At 40.8% G+C, this 22,627-nt stretch overlaps 1 protein-coding gene across 2 annotated transcripts in view; it reads right to left on the bottom strand.

Moving 5' to 3' along the window:
- The window catches only part of CRYBG1 (crystallin beta-gamma domain containing 1), a 264,471-nt gene that overhangs the window by 76,142 nt on the left and 165,702 nt on the right, over positions 1-22,627 (bottom strand). For both annotated transcript variants that reach the window (XM_063443543.1, XM_063443544.1), the window contains one exon: positions 9,159-10,948. In XM_063443543.1, the coding sequence (XP_063299613.1) occupies positions 9,159-10,948 (1,790 nt within the window). The remainder of the gene's footprint in view (positions 1-9,158; positions 10,949-22,627) is intronic.

Here is a 22,627-nt window from a genome sequence, read left to right on the forward strand (position 1 = left end):
TGAGGTGGTCATGGTGCCTGGAGTCTGTAGCGTGCAAATAAACAGTTTAATGCTGCACATATTTCGCTGCTGGAATAGTGTCATTGGGGCATCATTAGCCAGTGCAGAACTAGCATTCTGGTCTGACCAATGTCAATTCTGTGAATATTTCTATGCACAGAATGTCGTTTATTAGCTGAAAGCGCACAGCTGGCACCCTCAGCAAACGAATTGCCAGGGGGATCAGCATTCTGCAGCGTTGCAGGAACCAGATGCACATAACTGGCCATAGAGGACCATCTGTGCATGGCAGGGTCCCAAGTAAGAGGAAAACAAAGCGTTGCAATTTCACAGAAAAAAAAATTCCCTGAAATGTCAAATGGAACATGGGATATGAGCTGTGTTACAATACTATACATATAGTGGAGGGGTAGATTGGTGTAGCTCCTTTAAATGTCCTTAATTGTACTGTATGAAACAACAAGACTGGTAAAAGGCAGAAATCTAATGGTGTAGTATACTGTTGTCGCTGGACAATTAGGGAGAAAAGGATGCACTTGCACTCTGTGGAGCTATAATGTAGCTCTGTCTTAGGCGCTTGAGCGGCCTAATCCCCACTTGTGGATCTGGGTGTAATACATACAATATGAGGAAGAGGGGCACAGGAAAATGGAAGCAAGCGCACACACTCACAAAATACAATATAGTGTAGTATGTTCAGCAAAAGAGTACTGGGTGAATAGATAGATTTACATACACTCACATGTATTGGAGTCCTAAAATGGCTCCTGAAATACAGCGGTATGATTCCCGCTTTTGGATATGTGGGTGGTTAAGGTCCTCTCCATGTGGATATTGAACAGAAAACTGAACTATATAGTGCACAGAACATGACAACATGTAGTGACTACATGTCAAATTATAATTTAAAGGATGAACAATAAATATATTATTGAAACAAAACTTATACATCTAAAACATTATTAAAAAATTAAGGATAGGGGCGGAGCTTAACAGCCGAGACAAGCGGGCGTACTATTCTGGAGCTCCGAGGCCCAAACGAGTGAAAACGGACAAAATCCCAACTAACCTGCACCCGGACCACGGCAAAAACCCTCGACCTACACCCCAACGATATGGGTCGCAAAACCGGCAAAAAAATCCCGAGGCCCGAGGCGCAAACGAAGCCAACATGGCGGCACTCCATGGAGGCTGCTCGGACTTCTCCGATGACCTCTCAGGTGAGGAATACCTACCGACCCACACAGTAGCGATCCTTAAGCAAATGCTGGCGGATCATCACAATGACATCCACAAGGAGATCACTGCACTGAGGGGGGATGTCAAGGGGGTGACTAGCCGCCTAACTACACTGGAAAACCGAACCGAAACGAACTCCGAAGACATAAGGGAGCTCAAACGCACGGTACAGGAGCTGCGACTGCAACAACGCTCTCACTACTACCGCAGGGCCGACAACGAGGATGCCAGGCGGCGAAACAACCTTATACTCAGGGGGCTCCCAGAGGGCACCACAGATGCAGGCCTACCACAGACCATCAAACGCCTGCTCGCAATGATATTGCTGTGGTGTAGCACCAAATCAATATATATATATTACACAAGGTTCGTCTACATTAAAAGGTATTTATTTAGAAGACAACAACACAATACTATCACAAACACACAGCCCAGACCCACGGAGCAACAACCCTTTTAAATCTATCAATCTATATAGTAATCCCCTTCCCCACACGTTTGATCTCACCCACGGTTAAAAACAACCTGTATTATACACCTTTGTTTTATGTATCAAAATAAGCTAGCACAATATAAAGGATTAAAAACAATAATGTATTCAAAATTGAGGCCTATGCTGGTAGTGTATATATAAAAAAAAAAAAATGAAGGCCTGAAACAACTACTAGGCCTGACAAACTCAAATATTCAAACACACAAAAAAAACTAATATATTCAAAATTGAGGCCTAATGCCTAAGCTAGTATATTAAAATAGAGGCCTGAACTAGACTCCAAACATAATCAGCCCTTGATTTCCCTTGCAGAAGATAATTAAACAAAGTACTTTTTTTTTTCCTCCCCAAAAAATAAATCTGACTATCTATTAATGTGTTATTACCTCATAAATAACCTTTGTAGAAGTCTAAAATTCGTTGGTCGCCAGATGTGGTGTATTACCAAACTCTATAAATTATTACGTACGCATACACATATAAACTCTGGTCCGTCTACTTTAACAAATATTTATTCAGAGACAAAACAACAACAACATTCAGAATCCCCAAGTCACCAAAGGCGCCCACTGGGTCCACCAGAGACACCATAATAGTTCTCCGGAAAGGTTCTGACAAAATGGCGATACTAGACGCCCTGCGGGGCAAGACTCCCCCACAGTTTGATGGCAGGACTCTAAACTTTTACGCAGACCTCTCCAACGGCACCCTAGCTTGGAGACGGTCCCTCCAACCACTTACCACCCTACTCCGCCAAAAAGGCCTCACCTACCGCTGGCGACCAGCTCACACCCTCACGGTCCAACAGGGACCTGACTCGCATTAGATACGGGACTTATGTGACGCAGCACCACTCCTACTATCCTTAGGCCTCACCATGGACTCCATCCAACCAAAAGGCCAGAAGAGCCAAGCTTCCCCGCAACACAGCTGGGACCCAAACAGGACTGTCCCGTTCGTCCCGCAGGGCCTCACACCGGACCCATACGCTACCATCACCACTTGAACAGGGATGGGCGATCACAGGGACTATCGGTTCCGACGACAAGCACGCATATGGTAGTTGAATTCTACCTGTTCATTTTTGTCCTCAATTTTTCCTGAAAACCAACTTCAACACATTTCACACTCTAAAACCCTACCCATGGTTGGCGTTGATTATACCGGGACACTTGGACAGAGCAACACCATACCCACGTTCCGCATGCTTAGTCACCGACCCAGTTGGACCCAATCACACAGCTTAAGCACTGTATGTCTTCACGCTGTTCCATACGCACTTGCTTTCTTTTTCTTTTATTAAGCATGCCGCACTTCGAAAAATGTGATCACCCATAGATCTAAGATTCCAAGCCGGATTGCTGTAAGCTACACATATAGCCCGCCTGTTACTTTTATTTAGCCAAACTTCACATAATGTGCATAATGTGTTCCTAATTGTTCCATTTATTTTATTCTCTCACTCTTTTTCATTTACATGTAAACGGCAAATCAGCTCATTATCAACCTGTACTAGTTTACCTGTACTGGCATACCTTAACTGTACACCACAACTACCTCAACTATGAGGGTACTGCAGGAATCGCTTTAACAGACTTGCTCACTTTGCTTTGGTAGGTTAGTGGCACTGTAACGACCAGCTCCGCAGGGCTGGTAGGCACCATGGCTTACCTATCACGACTACACTCATACTACACTCCACACCTACAATAGCATAATATATTTTTCAGGGTCACTCCACACTCCAGTAAGCTACATCGCACTCAACGACTAACTAACCTCAGAGGATCACTCACCCCCTCTCTCAGTTGCATTGTATACTGTATACCGTGCACACCTATATGCATTCCCACTAAGAGGGAGTACACGACATGTCTCATCTGCTTGCTACCTCACTGTTGAATATAGCTTACACAGGTACAGCCCCATACCCTACTTAACTTCACGGTGATAATGCAAGTATATACTATTACGCAGACTACAAGATGTTGGATGCTCTAGGATTAACGAGCATGTTTTAAGTTGAGCATAGGTATGTTCCCGCAGCTGAGGCGCAGTAAGCGTCCAGGCCGTAATTGTTTGGAAATGCAACTGTCTGTAACGTAATAGGTCATAGCCTATGTATCACTAAGCATCACACTTTTATCGTGCCTAACACGCACCATAAGCGCTTGCACTATGTAAACCTATTCCTATATACACGTTAAACTTATAATTTACCTAAAAAGTGCACAACATAACCAACATATCTTGCTTAGTAACATGTTGTAATTTATTTTGTTCTGCCGCGTATAAACGTTATAATTTTTCTATCCATGTACCTACTAATGCTGATACTTGCATGTCGTACAACACTAGATAGTCTTACCACGTTTAAATATGTTTAAAAATTGTTTAAAAAATGTGCTTTCACCTCAATGCCACATATGTATGAATCTGTGATATTGCTGTGATTATGTCTGCTGTTGTGGCAGCGTATATCTTTTTGTCAAACCATGCACGACAAAAATAAAGAATTCAAAAAAAAAAAAAAAGAAGGATAAATAGTGCTATATCATGATTTTATAAGCGAGTTCAAACTAAAATTGCGTCTTTTGAATATGGAAAAACTTGTTTTCTATCGTATTGTGAGAATACTTTGATTGAGGAGAACAAAGACATCATTTGGGCTAAAAACGAGGGCTATAATCAGCTGAGTTTTGTAAGGGAGAGAGGGCTAAGTTAGAGTAGCACCCTCTACCTTAACAATTCCTCAGATTAAAGCCCTAGTTTTTTTAGCCTAGTGCAGGGGTAGGCAACCTTCGGCTCTACAGATGTTGTGGACTACATCTCCCTTGATGCTTTGCCAGCAATATGGCTGTAAAAGCATTATGGGAGATGTAGTCCAAAACATCTGTAGAGCCGAAGGTTGCCTACCCCTGGCCTAGTGGGTCTACTATAAATAGGGTTAAGGACACTATAGCATTAGAAATATAGTGTTCCTTTAAAGGCTTTTGTGTCTTTTCTGTTTTAAAATAAGGGTGCCCTAATTAAATTAATATCTTTAAAAAAAAAAAAAAAAGTAAAACATGAAGGATAAAAATAAATAGATTATTGTAAACCTTAGTGTGTTCCTTTCATTATAATACAGATTATTACTCATTATTTAAAGATCCCAGTTGAAAGTGACCTCATTGCTTCACAGGGACACTCTAAGCTCCTGAACCACTACAGCTTAAAGGACCACTATTGGAACCCAGACCACTTCAGCTCAATGAAGTGGTCTGGGTTCCAGGTCCCCCAGGTTTTAACCCTGCAGCTGTAAACATAGCAGTTTCAGAGAAACTGCTATGTTTACAATAGGGTTAATTCAGCCTCTAGTGGCTGTCTCACTGACAGCCGCTAGAGGCGCTTCCGCGCTTCTCAGTGTGAAAATCACAGTGAGAAGAGGCTGACTTCCATAGGAAAGCATTGAGAAATGCTTTCCTATGGACTGTCTGAATGCGCACGCGGCTCTTTCCGCGCATGCGCATTTAGCGCTGACGTCGGGAGGAGGAGAGTTCCCCGGCGCTGGAGAAAGCTAAGTGTTTATCCCCTTCAGCCCCCTTCAGCCCAGCGGGAGTGGGACCCTGATGGTGGGGAGGACCTAAAGACCCTATAGTGCCAGGAAAACGAGTTTGTTTTCCTGGCACTATAGTGGTCCTTTAATGAAGTTGTTTTAGTGTAATGAGACTGTTCCTGAAATCTCAGCAATGCAAATGCTGCCTTTTCTGTGAAAATACTGAATACCATTCGAGCAGGACTTTATGGGATATGTAGTCAGCCCACGGATGATTTGATGAGTGGAATAGTTCAATAAATAAATTATATTCATATAATTGTTACTATTTACAGCCTTGTTCACAGTTTTATAAACAACATTGTTTACAGTTTTCTCCCAAGCCATCAACTGAGCATGTGTGTAGCCAGTGTATCCACAGTATGAACGGTCAATAACCTAAGCAATAAGAGCAATAAGTGTAAAATCCCTTACACAGTCCCATAGTCTAAGTCATGTACTGTCAAAATGTAGCATGATGAGCTCTGGATGGATTAAATGAACACTATAGGCATCAAAACAACTATAGCTTAATGAAGCAGTTTGTGTGTATAGACCTGGAGTAGGCAACCTATGGCACGTGTGCCATGCACGGCACTCGAGGAGTCTCTGCACGGCACTTAAGGCTGCTAGAGCCAAACAGGGTCTGGCCTATCAGGAGTCCAGTGAAACTTCAGATATCTGCTAATACGAAAAGGTGATGAAGGACAATCCTCAATTTATGCATTGCAGCACGTAGAGGAAGTGATGGCACCCATACTGCTAGATATACACAGAGCTACAGAATAACCCCTCTATCATCCAAATAATACAAACAGCCCACACACAAACACAACACACAATCTGCATAAACTCAACACCACTGACAATCCACATACATGCACACAACCCCACATGCAGCCTCTCGCATTCAATACCCCAAACAGCCCCACACATACCCACTACCAAACACACAATGTGATATATCCATCTACACACACAATTCCATGAGCAGCCCCCATACACAGCCGACATTCACAGTTATCATACACAACACCACAAACTACTTGTTAACATATACAATATAATAGTTCATATACGCCCAAATACAATGATACAAAGCAAATGCGGTATAAATAACAAAAGCAGACTATGGCAACATACACACCTCAATTTAAAAAAATAGGACCGGCACGCTACGGGACATCACAATTTTATTTCGGCTCAGTGCTGCTAAAAGGTTGCCTACCCCTGGTATAGACCATGCCCCTGGAGCCTCACTGCTCAATTCTGCCATTAAGGAGTAAAATTACTTTGTTTCTGTTTATGCAGCTCTAGCCACACCTCCCCTGGTTGTGACTCACACAGCCTGCATGAAATACTTTTTTATTTCAATCAGATGTTAACTTGCTTTAGAAGTTTTTATCTCCCGCTCTGTAGCAGGAGATACATTCTAATTTTAACAGAAAGTGCAATAAAGGAAGTTTACACATTAGATCACCATTTACAGGAAGTGTTTAGGAAGGCTGGACAAATCACATGCAGGGAGCTGTTATTAGACCTTCATAAACAAATGTATTTAATTGCTAAATGGCAGAGAATTGAGTAGTGAAACTGCAGAGGCATCTATAGTGTTAGGAATACAAACATGTATTCTAACACTATTGTGTCCTCTGGTCCCACACCCCCTTGCATCCCTCCTCCTTCCCCCCTGCCGGTACAAAAAAATGTTATGAAAAAAAAAAAATAATAATTATTTGCTCAACCAATTACAGGGACTGGGTTGGTACTCTGCCTTCTCCAACGTCATCCGATAGGGGAGACTTAATGTGCATGTGCAGCAGGCGCATTAGGTAGTCCCGATAGGAAAGCATTCACTCAATGCTTTCCTGTGGGGATTTTACAGGCTTTAGATGTCCTCATTCAGAGGATGAGAACATCCAGTGTCAGTGAGGAGAACCAGAGTCCAGTAAACTCATAGAAGAGCCTCTGGTTGCTGTCTGGTAGACGGCAGCTAGAGGCTGTCTTAGCCCTACATGTAAACATTGCTTTACATTGCAGGACTAAGTGGGGAACGGACAGTGCACCCATACCACTTCAATGAGATGTAGTTGTCTGGGTGCCTGTAGCAAAAGTTTTTTTGGTGCTTAAAATGTCCCTTTAACTTTCCGAGCTCCTGGCAATGCATGAGTAATGTGCTAACACAATAACATATGACTGTTTCCAGACTGGCTGGGTTCATTCATGGAAATTCTAGAATGCAAACATCAGGGATCATGGAAACCTTACACTATTTTGTTTAAGCTACTTTAACGTCTATGCTAAAAGAAACAGCACCTTTGTGTTTTCCTTTTGAAATATTAGCTTGGTATATTAGCTATTTATATATATGCGTTAGATGAATAGTACATTGAGAAAACATGATACGTATCTATGAGTATTTTGATAATTCTCTCAGGTAGCATGTGCCAATATAAGACGTTATTCATTCCTCTGGTAATCCCCCCACAGAAATCGTAGATAAGTGATATGCTGGGAGACCTCAGCCAGTTCCAGTTTGTCACAATACATACACTGTCACATTCGCTTTTAAAAGCCACCAACCATAGGATCTCCTTAAATTTGCTCAGAAAATACCATGGTGCAATCAAATGAATGAATGAATGAATGAGAAAATAAAATATTGTGTGTGAGTTTATCACACCCATACATACATATACACACACACAGGCCTATCCTTTTTTATCCATTAGCTTTCTACTTCACAACTGAAATATACATTATTAGATAATCTAGTTGCATTAGGGATATTTTTTAACTAAGCAGTTAATTAGTAAACCTTTTATACACAAGTACAGTTAGGCTGGTGTTTACATAAAAGTCAACTGTAACAATTTCTCCTATTATCTAGGATCACAGGACTTTGCCTTTTTCTATTTACAAGGTGAACTTGCTCCAGGTGAATTGCAAAATATGGCACTCTCACACGGGGGTTTATTTACTGTACTGTAGTACAAAATTTCAGCAAAAATAACAGGTTTATAAAAATTCTCCCACTCCGCCCTGGTGATAACTCTAGCAATTTGGTTTGAAGTTTGCAGCAATTCAATATTTAGTGAAAATACTCCATCATGTAAATGTATATCAAAATTAACTCATTTTATAAGGTAAAATATTAAATATTCCTTCAATCCTGTATAGCACAAGGGACCAAAATCTAGTCACCCAAGCTACAACTATAGCTCCCACAATGCTTTCTAAGATATGCTTTGAGCTGCTGAGAATTCTAGTCATCAGTTTGAATGGAAAACTTTTTTATAATATAACAGCATAGATTATTTGCATCTAATCCACTGTAAAACCAGCCAAGAAAAAAAAACATTCCGATGTAACTATTTAACTGCCAGAAGGGTGAGCAACAAACTGCCCAGCCATGTAAAAGCAACTTGATAGTGTAAAACAACTGCAAGGAATGCTTGCAATCCCTTCACTCTACTGGCAGCCTAGAACAGATATGTGCAAGGATGTTCTCCTATCTCCAAATAAGAAAATAAATTAACACTTTTAATGCAAGATGGGTGTTTATTTAAACCAGCTATTTCAAATATTTGACAAATATTTCATTAATAATATATAGCTGTAAAGAACGCTGGGGGAAAGCTAGATTGAGTTCCAAATGTTTGCGGTTATTAACCATTTAAGGACCAGGACATGCCGTGTCATATTATGATGTGTTAAGAAATGTGGCTAACGTATGGTCCTTAAAAGGCTATGGCAACAATGTATTTACTGCAGTGTTGAAAAGAAAATCTACTGTGTAAACTGCTCCCCTTCCAGATATAGAATGCACAGAACCAGAAATGTACTCACATGTTCAGTTTGGAAGTTACTGTAGAACGTGTGCTTTCTTTCAAAGTGGTTTTGAGTGTTGTAACATCCAAATCAACAGGAGACTGGGCAGTAGGAGTGACCCTGCCTGCCTTGGCCTGGAGAGATTCGTTGGGCACACCCTGGCTGCTTCCCTGCTGTTTGTCCTCAGGGAGAGCACCTGCAGCCAGAGCTGTGCACTCCTCTTTATTCTCACATGAGCGTGCTACACAGTCCTCCCAAATATTTCCAGACGGGGATCCAAGTGATTGCTTTTCCACGCAGGAGTCTTTTGTTGTGGAAACAGGAACTGTCTGGCTACCTTCAGCTGTTCTGACAGGTGCTGCCAGAGGATTTCTAAACAGGGAATCTTTCGCCTGTGTCTTGCGTGCTGTTGGAGAAGCGGGAACGGAGGAGGCAGAATGATTATCTTTTTTTTTTCTCAGATAGCTGGAGGTTGGGTGTTGCTGTTTATCTTTGTCTGATTCACCCTTAGGCGACAATTTGCGATTAGCTCCCGCCTTTGAGTCTTGGTTGGCTGATGACATGCCGTTAGCTTCAGGTGACAGAGGGACAGGTCTTGTTTTCTGCTCAGGATTGGCTGGACTTTCTGTCACTCCTTCAAAAGTAAAATTACTGTCCAAACCTTGCTCTTGTGGGGAAACACAATCAGCCTTTTTTTCCCCATTCTGGCTACTCTGAGACTTCAGAGATCTCCTCTTTTTTCCGGATCTCTTGTAGCTTGGGCTACTCTCCATTGATTCTCCGTTACTGTATGCCTCTGGGGTAGTTGGGCAACTTGTCTCAGGGGGCTTACTCAGGTAGATATCAAATGCTAGCACCTTAGAATTGAGTGCACTGTCATTTGCTCCATTAGTCTTCAGCTTTTCCTGCGGTGATCCTCTTAAACTATTTTTCCCAGGTGAACTATCACCAGGAGAAAAATCACCGGTTGCTTGAACTTTATTTAGATTTATATTACCATTTGCCGTCTCTCCTGCATTACTCAATTCAGGAGACAGAGTTGTTTGCTCTTTTGTATTGCAGTCTAAAACAGCTTGTGATGACAACTTTGTAGTGTTTGAAGCGTCGGATTTATCAGATGCCTGAACCGGTTTATCCTGTCCTCGTACCTTTGAGTCTGATAATTTACCAGAAAATTTGGTAAATTTCTTTGACGAGATTTTAGGTGACTCTTCCTTATTAATGTTAATATCCTGGGAAAACACCTGAAGCTTTTTAGATGTGATCTTCGTTGCTTCTCCCTCTGTGGCAGAATTTCTCCGGCCAGGTGATGGCGCTAGTGGCTTTACATTCCTCTCAGTGACGCTCTGTTTATCTGACGCTTTGGGTGAGGGGCTTTGTAAATGTTTGATGTTGGAGCCTGAAGCTGTATCAGAAGCAGGTCCACTAGGAGATTCGGTTTCTTTTATAGAGAGGTTAGTCTGATTGGAAAAACCATTGGCACTTTCACCATTGGTGATCTCCTTTTCACTCCAACTTTCAGATGTTTGTTCCTCCGAGATGTGTTCGGATGGGTTACCTAAACGGGCTGCTTTGCTTTGTTGGCTTGGCACCTTGGAGTCAGTAGGACTCGAAACTTGATTTCTCCTACGTTCACTTGGTGTCTCTTTCTCATTGGCCTTGGAAAATGGTCCAGTAGGGCTTGTGGGAGAATCTGAGAGACTTCTGTTCTGCCTCCTTTTACTGGTATTAAAGAGACTTCCAATTTTCCCCAAAACAGGTTTCCTTGTGCTATCCTTTCTTGGAGACTCTGCGGCCGGAGTTTTAGACTAAAAAAAAAAAAAAAAAAAATCAGATAAAGAATATGTTAGAAATTATCAATGCCATTTTGTAAATTGAAGAAAATGTGTACCTAAAAGCAAGCAACAGAATGAGTTTACAATGAGGGTGTAACCAATCCTCCCAACATACTACAGATGCATTTATCTCTATTTACATTACATTTGTCATGCAAGTATTAAGCAGTACTGGTCCTTTACCTCCTACTATATGTGAACATTGGGATTTGAAAGAAAAATCTAAGTAAAACTGCTCATATGAATTTGTACAATTTGTAACTTACAAAACATTGGGGAGGTCAGGTTTAACATCTAAAAAAATCATAATAAAATTGAATATTGTTTATTTTCCTCTTTGTGTTTTTTTTTTTTTTTTTTTACACTTTTCATATTTTAAACCTTTTAGATGACAAGTGAAACCTACATCCTATTCCTGTAGCTGTTAAAGAAAATATTGTCCGAGTATGCAAACAGAAATTCCTCATGATTTACCAACAGTCCTTGAATAAATGTATGGCAAGTGTGATGACAAAACTTTATTTACTTCTATATTCTAAAATAATTCATGATCCATAATGAAAAGCATAGTGTTTATGCCAAACAAAAAATATATTCAAAGAAAACAAGTAGGTTATTTTAGACCTTGCGTGTTAAATTTAATTACATCAGAAAAACAGTACAGACACAATAACCACCACCTATGCTTTTAGATTGTAAGTTTGTTGGGCAGGGCCCTCTTCACTAAATATTCCAGTTTGTCAATCTTGTTTTGTTTACCTATAAAGCGCTGCGGAATACGTTAGTGCTATATGGATAAAAGTAATTGTAATTATATTCATAGCATTGGTAGCAATGCATGGAACTACCTGTTCCTATCACTCTTATTTGTGTATGTTGTAACTGCAGTTGCCCTCCTCATTATCCCCAATGTCTGTCAAAAAGACAGATCAGAGGCGGTTTCAGCGGCGGCAGACCCATGCAACGCTGGAATTTTTTTAAAGTTTTAACCCTTTCTAGAGGGGCTTAGTGGGGGCAAGCCACCTAAATAGTGGTTTTAACACTATAGGGTCAGTAATACATGTTTTTGCTCCTGACCCTATTGTGCGCTAACGCTTCCAATAAATCCATGCTTAGTATGCCTGCACCTATGTATATTTAAGTCCCTCCTACCCCCCATGTGCAGTATAATTCCTCAGGCGGCCACTAGAGGTGCTTCCTGGGGTAGTGCTGCACACTGTGACCTGTGCGGCGCTGGGAATAAGGTGAGTGTTTACTCTATTGAAGGGGTAAAGAAGAGAGGGGGGGCAAGGCGGGTACATAGTGTATTAACACTACAGGGTGAGGAATACACGTTTGTGTTCCAGACCCTATAGTGTAAATATTACAGAGTGTAACGGACCGTTTCAGCATACAAGAGGATAAAACCCAGTTTAGGCGATAATCCCCTTTCCTCAGAAAGGCACAGCTACTGCAGAACATCAGAACTCACGAACTGGATATAGGTGAATAAGGTAGCACTCCAGCTGGAACCTCACAAATAGCTGCTAGCAGATGAATAGGAAAAGCAGACATCAGCTTACACTCCTAGCAGTCAAATCTCCAACAGCATACAGTGAATCCCCCCAAGAACGAGACAAGGCTCCGTGTTGAAGGTCAAGCAGTGGTCTGAGGTGCTGGGCACCCAGCCTGGTTTTTATTACATGAGTACACATACAGGCCACACCCAGGGGGAGGCATAAAATAACCAATAACATAGATGTTACCTCCCACACATCCCCTCCCCTTAGTGTGACACTTAATCCCATTATGTGTACAGTTCAAAATATACTTTTACACAACTTTCATAACTTTAAAACCATACATCACATTCACATAAAAATACATATCCACAATCAATCCATTCAGGGGAACAACATATTAAAAAATGGCATGAATCCGACCAGGGGTTAAAAAGTTACTAAAAGTATCTTTTGTTCCTTCTGGCTCAAACAGTAAAAGTAAAACATCCCCACAATGCATCCTGGCTTCCTCCCTTCTGCCCTGGAGATAATTGGAGAGGAAATCTAATTATCCAGGACTAGAGGCAGACTCCATTAACCACATGGTTGCAAAACAACATAAAACTCTTTAAAATACATAAAGTCACTTTTTATACATTAAACACAGACATTTAACATATCCCCAGATAGCTCAGGTCTGCGTGCACATTATTAGGTGAATGGCACGCAGACCACACAAATACAGTTTAATTGCCATGGAGCCAAAGTCTTTCCCATAGTCTTTCATTATATGAATAGGCTCCATGGCATAGCTATCTGGGGGGTATCACTGCTCACACAGGGCAAGTACCGAATGGCCCCACTGTATTTAAAGGGCCAGAATGAGTGACATGCACTCTGTTAGGGCCGAATACTGTTTGTAAAGGGCCCAATCTCCCAGGGCCATAGTCCAAAGGCAGCAGGCGGGCAACCAGGCTTCTCCAGTTCTCAGTGGCGAGGTTGGTTTCGTCACACAGAGCTTCTTGTGAATTCTACATACAACAGGGCAACCTTTTGCATGTGCTGTCCATCAATATGTATGCATGATATGTGTCCCTGAAAACATGGTGGATCTGGTAACCCAACCAATATAAAAACACAGAATCATATGCTTTCCCATAGGGGCTTCAATGTTAAATTACGTTTTACTCAGTAAAACGACTGGAGCACCTCTTGTGACTATCAGTAACATAGCCCCTAGAAGAGATTTAGCCCTGCAATGTAACCACTGCAGTTTTAACAAGGATAGGACCACAGTAACTAGAGCACTTCATTGAGATGAAGCAGCTTCGGTGACTTAAACAGTCCTTTAAGACATTGAATCTTTCAATTAATTCAAACAGGGTTATTCACTAAAAGTGAGAATTCAAAGTGAATTTAAAATTTAAAGTCAAAATAGCCAAACTGGAAAATATATCAAAGCCTGCTATGCTTCCTGTTTGGGCTACTGTGGGCATTTGAAATTCACTTTTGAGACTCCCTTTAGCATTATATAAACATCTATTCATAAACTCCATACTTGCTGCATTAGCCTCTACCATGCTGTATTAAAGGGAAACTATAGTGCTAGGAATACAAAGTTGTATTCCTAGCAGTATAGTACCCCCCTCAGGCAGGTGCCCCCCCCCTCCAGTCACAATGCAAGGGTTAAAAGCCCTTCTATCACTTACGTGGACCCAGCGCTGGGTCAGCCTTACCTCCCCCGACGTCAGGAACCATAGGAAAAGCATTGATTCAATATAGGGTTTTAGCTGATGCTGGATGTCCAAAAGTTACTTAACAAACCGGAAGCACCCTACTGGCTTTCTGGTAGACAGCCATTAGAGGTGGAGTTAGCCCTGCAATGTAATTACTGTATTAGAGGTTTATCAATAATTGCAATAGGTATAATTGCAGGGTTAAACTGACAGGGGCAGTGCACCCAGGCTCTTTAATGACGGGGGAGGGCTTGCCTATAGGGTCTCTTTAACTTTGCAACTGCACAATCCCACTACACTGCATAAATCAACTCATCCAAAGTTGTCACTGTTTAGTAGACATACCCCCAGTTAAATACATGCATTTAATTATGATTTTTTTGTTGTTGTTATTGGGAGTATATCTAAAAATGTATTGTAAAAGCTGCAGATCTCTTGTCTGCAGCATTTGCAAGCCCTCCCCCTTCATTTTCCCTCCCAAAATTTATGTGGCTGTCTTATCAAAGGCTTACCAATGCAGCTCATGGAGATAAACAACCAGTAAGTAACAGGACAGGTTGTATGACAGACAGCCAGAGGATGTAACAGTTAATTTATAAACGTGCCAAATTCTATTGAAATCTGCATTTTTTGTAAAATGAGAAATCAAAAGGACACACTCAACAGACAGGGGTCTGGAGTGTAGCTTTAAATCTGCATCTAGAGCAATACCCTAACACTCTGCTGTATAATTATCTCAAAATCTGGTGCTTTAACGCGGCACTGTCATGGCTGCATCCATTTGTTTTTTTTTAACCTCCCTCCCGACTCTGATACATCTAATATCCCCCCTATGCCCCTAAGCCCCCATATTACCTATATTGCATGTTTATTTTCTGCCCGGACATAGGCTCTGGGACCCCTAGTCACCCCCCACAGGGTTTTTTTGTTTTTATTTACATTTAGAGCCCCCACCCACCGCTCATGGGTGGAAGCCGGGGACGATAACAATAGGTGTCCCCCTTCTATTTTCATCTAGGGCCCCCACCCGCCACTCATGGGTGGGGGCCGGCGGGAGGACCATATGCTCTCCCCCCATTGTCGTTTAGGGACCCCATTGTCATTTAGGGCCCTAACCCGCTGCTCATGGGTGGGGGCCAAGGAGAGGACCTTTGCCCCGCCCCCCATTGTAACTAGGACTCCCACCCTCCGCTAATTAGTGGGCGCCGAGACAATAGGTCTCCCCCCAGTTTTATCTTAGGGCCTCCACCCGCTGCTCATGGGTGGGGGCCAAGCGGAGGGCAATAGGTCCCTCTCATTGTCATTTAGGGCACCCACCCGCTGCTCAAGGGTGGGGGCCGGACAATAGGACAGCCCACCGGTTTTATCTTAGGGCCCCCACCCGCCGCTCATGGGTGGGGGCCGCCCATTTCGTTTAGTGGCCCCCACTCGCGGTGCACGTTATAGTAATAGTTCATTGTTATAGGTGCCCCACTAAGGGGCACTTTATTAGAGGTGTGAGGGGGTCCTTTTTACAACAGTGAGCTGCCACTGGCTGCTCACTGTTTAGTAGACATACACCTACTCACAGCATAACGAGTATGGGCAGATTAATTATTAATACCGAGTAATTTTTACTTTGTATTAGTAGAGTTGACTTAAAAGACCAGTTTTGGTCTTTCGGCCTTGTAGTCAATACCTCCCTAATACCGAGGGAATTAAGGAGCTATTTACTATGTGGCTACAAGATGCAGCCGTGGCACGAATAGGATTGGAGTTTAATTCATTTGAATGAAATTCCGATATGAAAATAAACTACCGAATGCCATTCTAACACAAATGAACAAACTGGTAATTCTGTTAGGAAGGAATTCAATAGTTTGGCCATTGTCCTTTCTATTTGACAGGACACTGGGGGAAAAGTGAAAAGAGGCATCGCGAGATCATGTGAGAATTGTGGGAAAATTCCTATCACCGCGAGAAGTGGGTCATAGCTGATCAGGCGTAGGAAACCTCCATAAGACAAAGTAGTCCCTACTTTGACTTATGTTTTAAAGAAAACTAGAGCAGACAGGAAGAAAAGAAGAACAGATCCTGAGAGAGGGAGAGAAGAGGAATCGATTAAATAAATGAGAGATTTAATGAGAGATTGGCACAAGTTTTATCATTTGAGGCATTATTTTTATCTCAATATTACAAGGGACCACATCAATGCCATTTAAGCTTAAAGGGACACTGTAGGCACCCAGACCACTTCAACTGGTCTGGGTGTAATGTCCCATGTCTCTTAACCCTGCAATAGTAATTATTGCAGTTATTGAGAAACTGCAATAATTACGATCCAGGGTTAACTATACAGCCACTAGAGGGACTTCCTGCTTTGAAACTGACCTCTGGTCAGATTTTCACGCTCTGCAAGAGGACCTCCAGTGTCAGATTTGTCCCCATAGGCAAGCATTGAATACATTTTTTTACCTGAATGTTTGGTCACATAATCTATGATGTCACTAATTAGAATGATGTCAGTTATTGCAATGCTATTTAAACAGGATAGGCCTTGTATGCTGTAACACTTTGAAAAAGCCTTGCTAACAGGTAAAACACGTGAGTGTTTTATACAGCCTTTTTGCTATATTGTTTTATTTTATCTGTCTCCAATAAAGATAGCGAATTTAATCTATTTTGGAGCCTCCCAGCCTATCCTGTTAAACATCACAATATCATGAAGAACTTGAGGACTCGCAAGTGATATCCTTGGTGGGGATTATTCCCCTACGCTTCCTATACTAAGCATTATTCCTTTTGTTCCCCCTTTTGTGAGTATACCTCCTCTTTTTTTATCTTGGTTTTATTCCAGACTATACAGAGAGCACTATATTGTGTTTTTATTTCTCCTCCTATACACTGAGAATACCAGTTTTGGCACTGACAACAGAACATCCTTACTCAGAAGACGCCTCTTCGAGTGTACCAGGACCATCATCATATCCATAGATGGGGATTGTACCGTCTAGGCTCATATATGTGGAGCTGAATATAAGCTCCAGAAAATTGTAAGTGCAAATTTTTCAGCTATTTAACATACTACACTATATCCGTGTCCTCTCCTCTATCTCCTATATTTCACTGAGCTTGAGAAGACTATTACAGGCGCTGCTTCCTGACACTACCTTCTACATCTACCATTCTGCCAGAAAAGAAGAGACTCCAGGGGAATTTCTAGCAGCCATATTACAAGCACTGATATATTCCACCCCTAACTTACTTAAATGACTGAAGGGGTTTTAATCCATTCAGCCCTGCGGGAGGGGGGGCGCGAGAGTGTGGGGCACTGTAGGGACAAAAGGATTTGTTTTCCTGGCACTATCGAATTACTTTAATTCAGTAGTTTCGATGTGTAGACCATGCCCCTGCAGTTTAACTTATCCATTCGCTGCCATTTAGAAGTTGCTTTTTGTTTATGCAGCCCTAGTCACAACTCAACTGCATGTGACCTACACAGACTCCCTATACATTTGCCTTAATTGCACAGTCTGTTTGATTCAGAATTCCTTCTCTCCTGCAGGAGCCTCCTATGTATGATTAAATTTCAATTAACAGAGGATGAGATAAAACACTGTGCTGTTATATCAGATTGAAAAAAAAAATAAAAAAAAAATGCATGCAGGCTGTGAGAGTCACAACCAGGGGAGGTGTGGCTCTGGCTGCATAAACATAAACAAAAAAGGATTCACCTCCTAAATGGTAGAGAACTGCAGGGGTTAGAAGAACATGAATAAATGTTACTGCCAGGCTCCCCTGTTTTTACCTTTAATATTTATATATATGCTTTGTTTATGGTGCCATATGTTCTTCTTATCCAGTGCTATAAATGAAGTACATTTAAAACGTAAAAACAGGGGAGCATAAATTAAAAAAAGAAATAAGGAACTAGGACAACTAAAAAAATAATTGGGGAAAAAAAAAAGGTAGAATATTTATATTTTAAGAAAAATATAGGTTATGCCTAATTCACAAATTTTCTGTAGAAAGCAATGGGACCAATCAGAACTGGCTGATTATCAAGCCACTTCCTGGACTAGTTAAACTCACTACAGAAGCTGCCAATTCTGAAGATATGCAGCAAATGCAAGACATTAAACACGAATATTCTTTAGATTTGTATTCATTTTACCTATAATGTATTTGAAATTGCAGTCATTTTCAGAATGGAGTGTCCCTTTAAGACAGATATACATTCATATGGATGAGTAACTGGATCATTGCAAAGTCTACACGAAAAGTTTGCATGAGCTCTACGTTGGCCAGGAAAAGAAAATAGGGAGATGACAGACAGATAAGTAGGCAGATATATGGGATAACAAGTAGATCTGGCAAGATCCCCATGGATTTAGGAAGCATTGAAAGCTCAACTTGTGTCAAATCAGTCAACAGGAATTACTGGAATTTTTCTATTGAATTTAGCAACCCTAGAAGAGATGGATTTAGTGGATTATTGGTCCACAAATTGCAGAACAGCGCTGGCAACATTAACCATTACAGATCTTGCATAGACACCGTGGAATAAGCTCTTGTCATGGTTAAATTTATTTTAACCTTGCTATGACAACAGTATTCCAGTACTGCAACACTACACATTCATAATATTTTGACAGGTCTATTTAAAGCTACAGGGTGCTATATTTACAGGAAAAGGCAGATACTGAAATAATTCATTGGGATCTTATAAAAACTGTGCAGGTGACAGAATTTGTACAGACAGATGCATTTCAGATAAAATTGGAACTACTTTGTTTTAAAGTTGAAAATGTATGTCTGTTTTTGCGTGTATGAAGACAAAAACAAAAAAGACAAAAACCACTTAATATTTTACTATCTTACATTTAGAAGCTAATTACTCAGTACAGATCAATTGTTGCTGAATTATACATTCACTGCACCCTTTTCCATGAATGGATAGAGGATTCTACCTAGTTGGCAACGATACCTCTAAATGATGTCAGAGTGGAGTTTCTGTGATGACCAATCTAGAGACACCTTCTGAGAAATTAACCCAGAAGGCAAAAGGATAGGCAAGTACTTCCGGTACGATGAAAATTGAATCAAAAGCTCGATGTGATCAGCAATCTTGCCAAAAAAAAAAAAAGCGTAAATAATAATCCCCTTGTATTTTTCATTCCAGTAAAGATAACACATTTTAAAAATGCAACCAGTATCATTAAGGTTTGTAATGGAGTCATAACATGGAAAATTCAATATGTCAAATCAAATGCAGAAACTAGGCATGATAGCGCGTGGGATACAAGTCCCAGAATGCTCAGCAAAACACTGCTTGAGATTCATTGAGGAAATCGAGGATTTACAGGTCATGACTACTACGAAAACTACATCCCTGCCACTTGCAGTATCCCAGTTGATAGGCAATAGAACTGCAACAGAGTTCAGTATCAACTACCATAAGCTGTGCTTGATGGGAGTTGTAGTATTTATATGTTGCAGTGATAATGGCAGATATTAAAAGTAGGTTTATACAGCACCCTCCGTCATTTTCAATCCTTGCTGGATGGAGTTTATTGGAACCTGCATTTAACAGCTGTGTAGGGACAGGCACCAGTTATTTCTAGCATCCATATCCAAAGGACTATAACTCCTATCATTCATCATATTATCATAAGTGTGAATTATGAGAGGACGTGTACTCCACATCAACTGAAATCCAAAACGTTACCTAAGAGTAGGCACAAAAGAAATTGATTTTTTTTTTTTAATTATTAAAAAATATATATTTATATATTTAAATAAATAGTACATGTATAGATTGCGCCAGAACACACATTTATATAGCTCTAAATATAGATGGTCTGATAAGTGAGGAGATCCACAGTTTAGGGGTAATGTGTGTCTCCGCAGCATGCTATTAGTTATAAAACAGGTGGTATTTCTGTTAAATGTGCCTTAGACATATATAATTCAATGTCTTCCTATACTCACTGTAATATAAAATAAGTGAGAAAAATTATCAACAAAGCTGTGTCCACATGCTCATTTTCTTATACGTGCTACAAATGAGGGGACAATAAATTACCTGGATTTTATACCTCTTCATTTGATAGAGTGTTTATACACTTTACCTGAATTAACTACCGGTATGTTTTATTCCATGTTAGTTATCTCACCTGTTCCTGATAGTCTCAGCAATGTTGATCCTTTTAATTTTTTTTATAAAATGTCATGAGCAGTTATTACAGGTGTCTGATTCAATACATAATTCAACTGCAATATTTCATACGTTGTATTAATACTAAAATTAGGTACAGCTAAAAAAAATTAATTTGAAATGTCTTCGTTATTTTTACTTTTGTCATTGTGCGGGTAACATGGAAGGTAACTATTTACCTCATTAAAAGATAAATTTTAAAAAAAGTAATTATATTAAAATACAAACAAAAAAACAGCTTATTGTTTACTTTATTTGCATTGGATAGAAAAATAAAAAAAGTGAACCCTCTACAATGCCTTGTTTACAACCTGTCATTAAACTACACAATTTCATAGTTTATGCTCTTTTATGGCTCTGCAAAAATCCCACACTGAAAGGGTTAAAATACTTTGACCATGTCACTTCACATGACACCAGCTTTCTGTCACAAAATAAGTCCACCACCTAGCAGAGATCAGGTGTCACTGCACCAAGGCACAAAAATATTCTTGTAGACACTTAATTTTCAGAAGTCAGTTTCAATTTAAAAAGTATTTCAATGGATTTTGTTAGTGCAAAAAAAATAAAAAAAAATATATATATATGAAATTTTAGTATATCAAGTTTAATCTATATACTCAATATACATAGACAGACTAACTGTACACACTCAGACATTATACTATATATGCAACCCTGTGTATTTGCATTTTAGTGCATATTGCTATAGGATAGTTACTGCATTGTTTAAAAGTAGTTTTATATATATAAAACTCATTTTAAACAATGCAGTAACTATCCTATAGCAATATGCACTAAAATGCAAATACACAGGGTTGCATATATACTATAATGTCTGTGAGTGTGTACACATGAGAGAGAGAGATGGCAGTTAGTCTGTCTATGTATATTGAGTATATAGATTAAACTTGATATCCTAAAATTTTCACCCCATATACTTGCACCCATCCCACACCCACCCTTCCTATTCTTGCACCCATTTCCCCTCCCCCAGCACTTACAAAGGATGGCTAGTTGCTCACTTACCGCCTACGTTATCCATTGGTGGAGCCCCGGGGTTGCTCTATCAGATGTGAGTTCAGGCGGGAGTTCTAGAATCCCAATGTAACCGCTTATGGAATGAGCCGCACACTGACACACTCACAATCCACTGGTGGACAAAGCGGCAACACAATAAGGCGTGGCGAAAGAAAGGTACGAGATCCAAAGTACAAAACCCTCCAGGCTTTCTGGCACTGACCTCCCTGCCTTCAAATATCAGACGGCAGGTGGGACGCGGGGAACTTTTTACTAAGTGATGCACCGCAAGGCTCGCACAGCTCGTTGCACGGCAGACCGGCCATGTGACAGCTGGGATAATACACAGGGATTTTTTGATACCTGTTCAATCCTCCGCCCTTGTTATGGAGCCTCAGCTCAGACGCCTTGCCTTTGTCTTTAGAGAATACCATGCCTCACTCAAGGCTGCTTTTTACTCCACCCTCCCTCCGGCTTTTTAGGTTACAGAACACAAAAAACATTTTTTTCTCAGCTATGGGCGATTGCAATGAAATGTAAAATGACTATTTGGAATATGCTGGAGATCTGACTGTAAATGGTCCCAGACCTAGTTTTGCCCACTCCTGTATCACTAACCTTGGCATAATGTACCCTGGGCTCTTGTACCCAAATTGGCAAATTCTAGTTGTGACAATTAGTAATTTTATGAGTAAATCTAAGAATTTGGTGCTGTGTAAGCGCTTTTTTGAAGATGCTTAACTTTGTATTTCGGTAAAATAATGCCACAACTGGTGAGGGGTACTGTATCTGGGTCGAATACCTGGCTACTTAGGAGTGACAGTCCATATTTTGAGCCCAAATCCACCAGTCTCTTAATCTATCCTAATGCCCCGATTTTATTTTGTTGGTGTATTTTATTGTGGTGGAGCTCTGCTATACACCCACATTCCCAGTAACCCTAAGTTGTGTACTTGCTCATTAAGTGATTACTCCAATCACCATGACCACTTCAGAGATTTGAAGTGGTAATAATGGAAGGAGCATGAATGTGTAGTGTTGTAGGTTAAAAGTTCTGCTCCGGCTGCCTATTGCCAATTCCGTGCATATTTTGTGTATGTCTGTATGAGCTGGCGACAGACGTGGTCATTTTTTCCCTTGCAGACAGGACACTTGCAAGGAGAAGATAGCCTCCCCCTCCCTAGCCCAGACTGTGCGCATGGGCTCTGAGCCACAGAAT

The sequence above is a fragment of the Pelobates fuscus genome, chromosome 2, assembly GCF_036172605.1.
Source record: "Pelobates fuscus isolate aPelFus1 chromosome 2, aPelFus1.pri, whole genome shotgun sequence".
Lineage (NCBI taxonomy): Eukaryota > Metazoa > Chordata > Amphibia > Anura > Pelobatidae > Pelobates > Pelobates fuscus.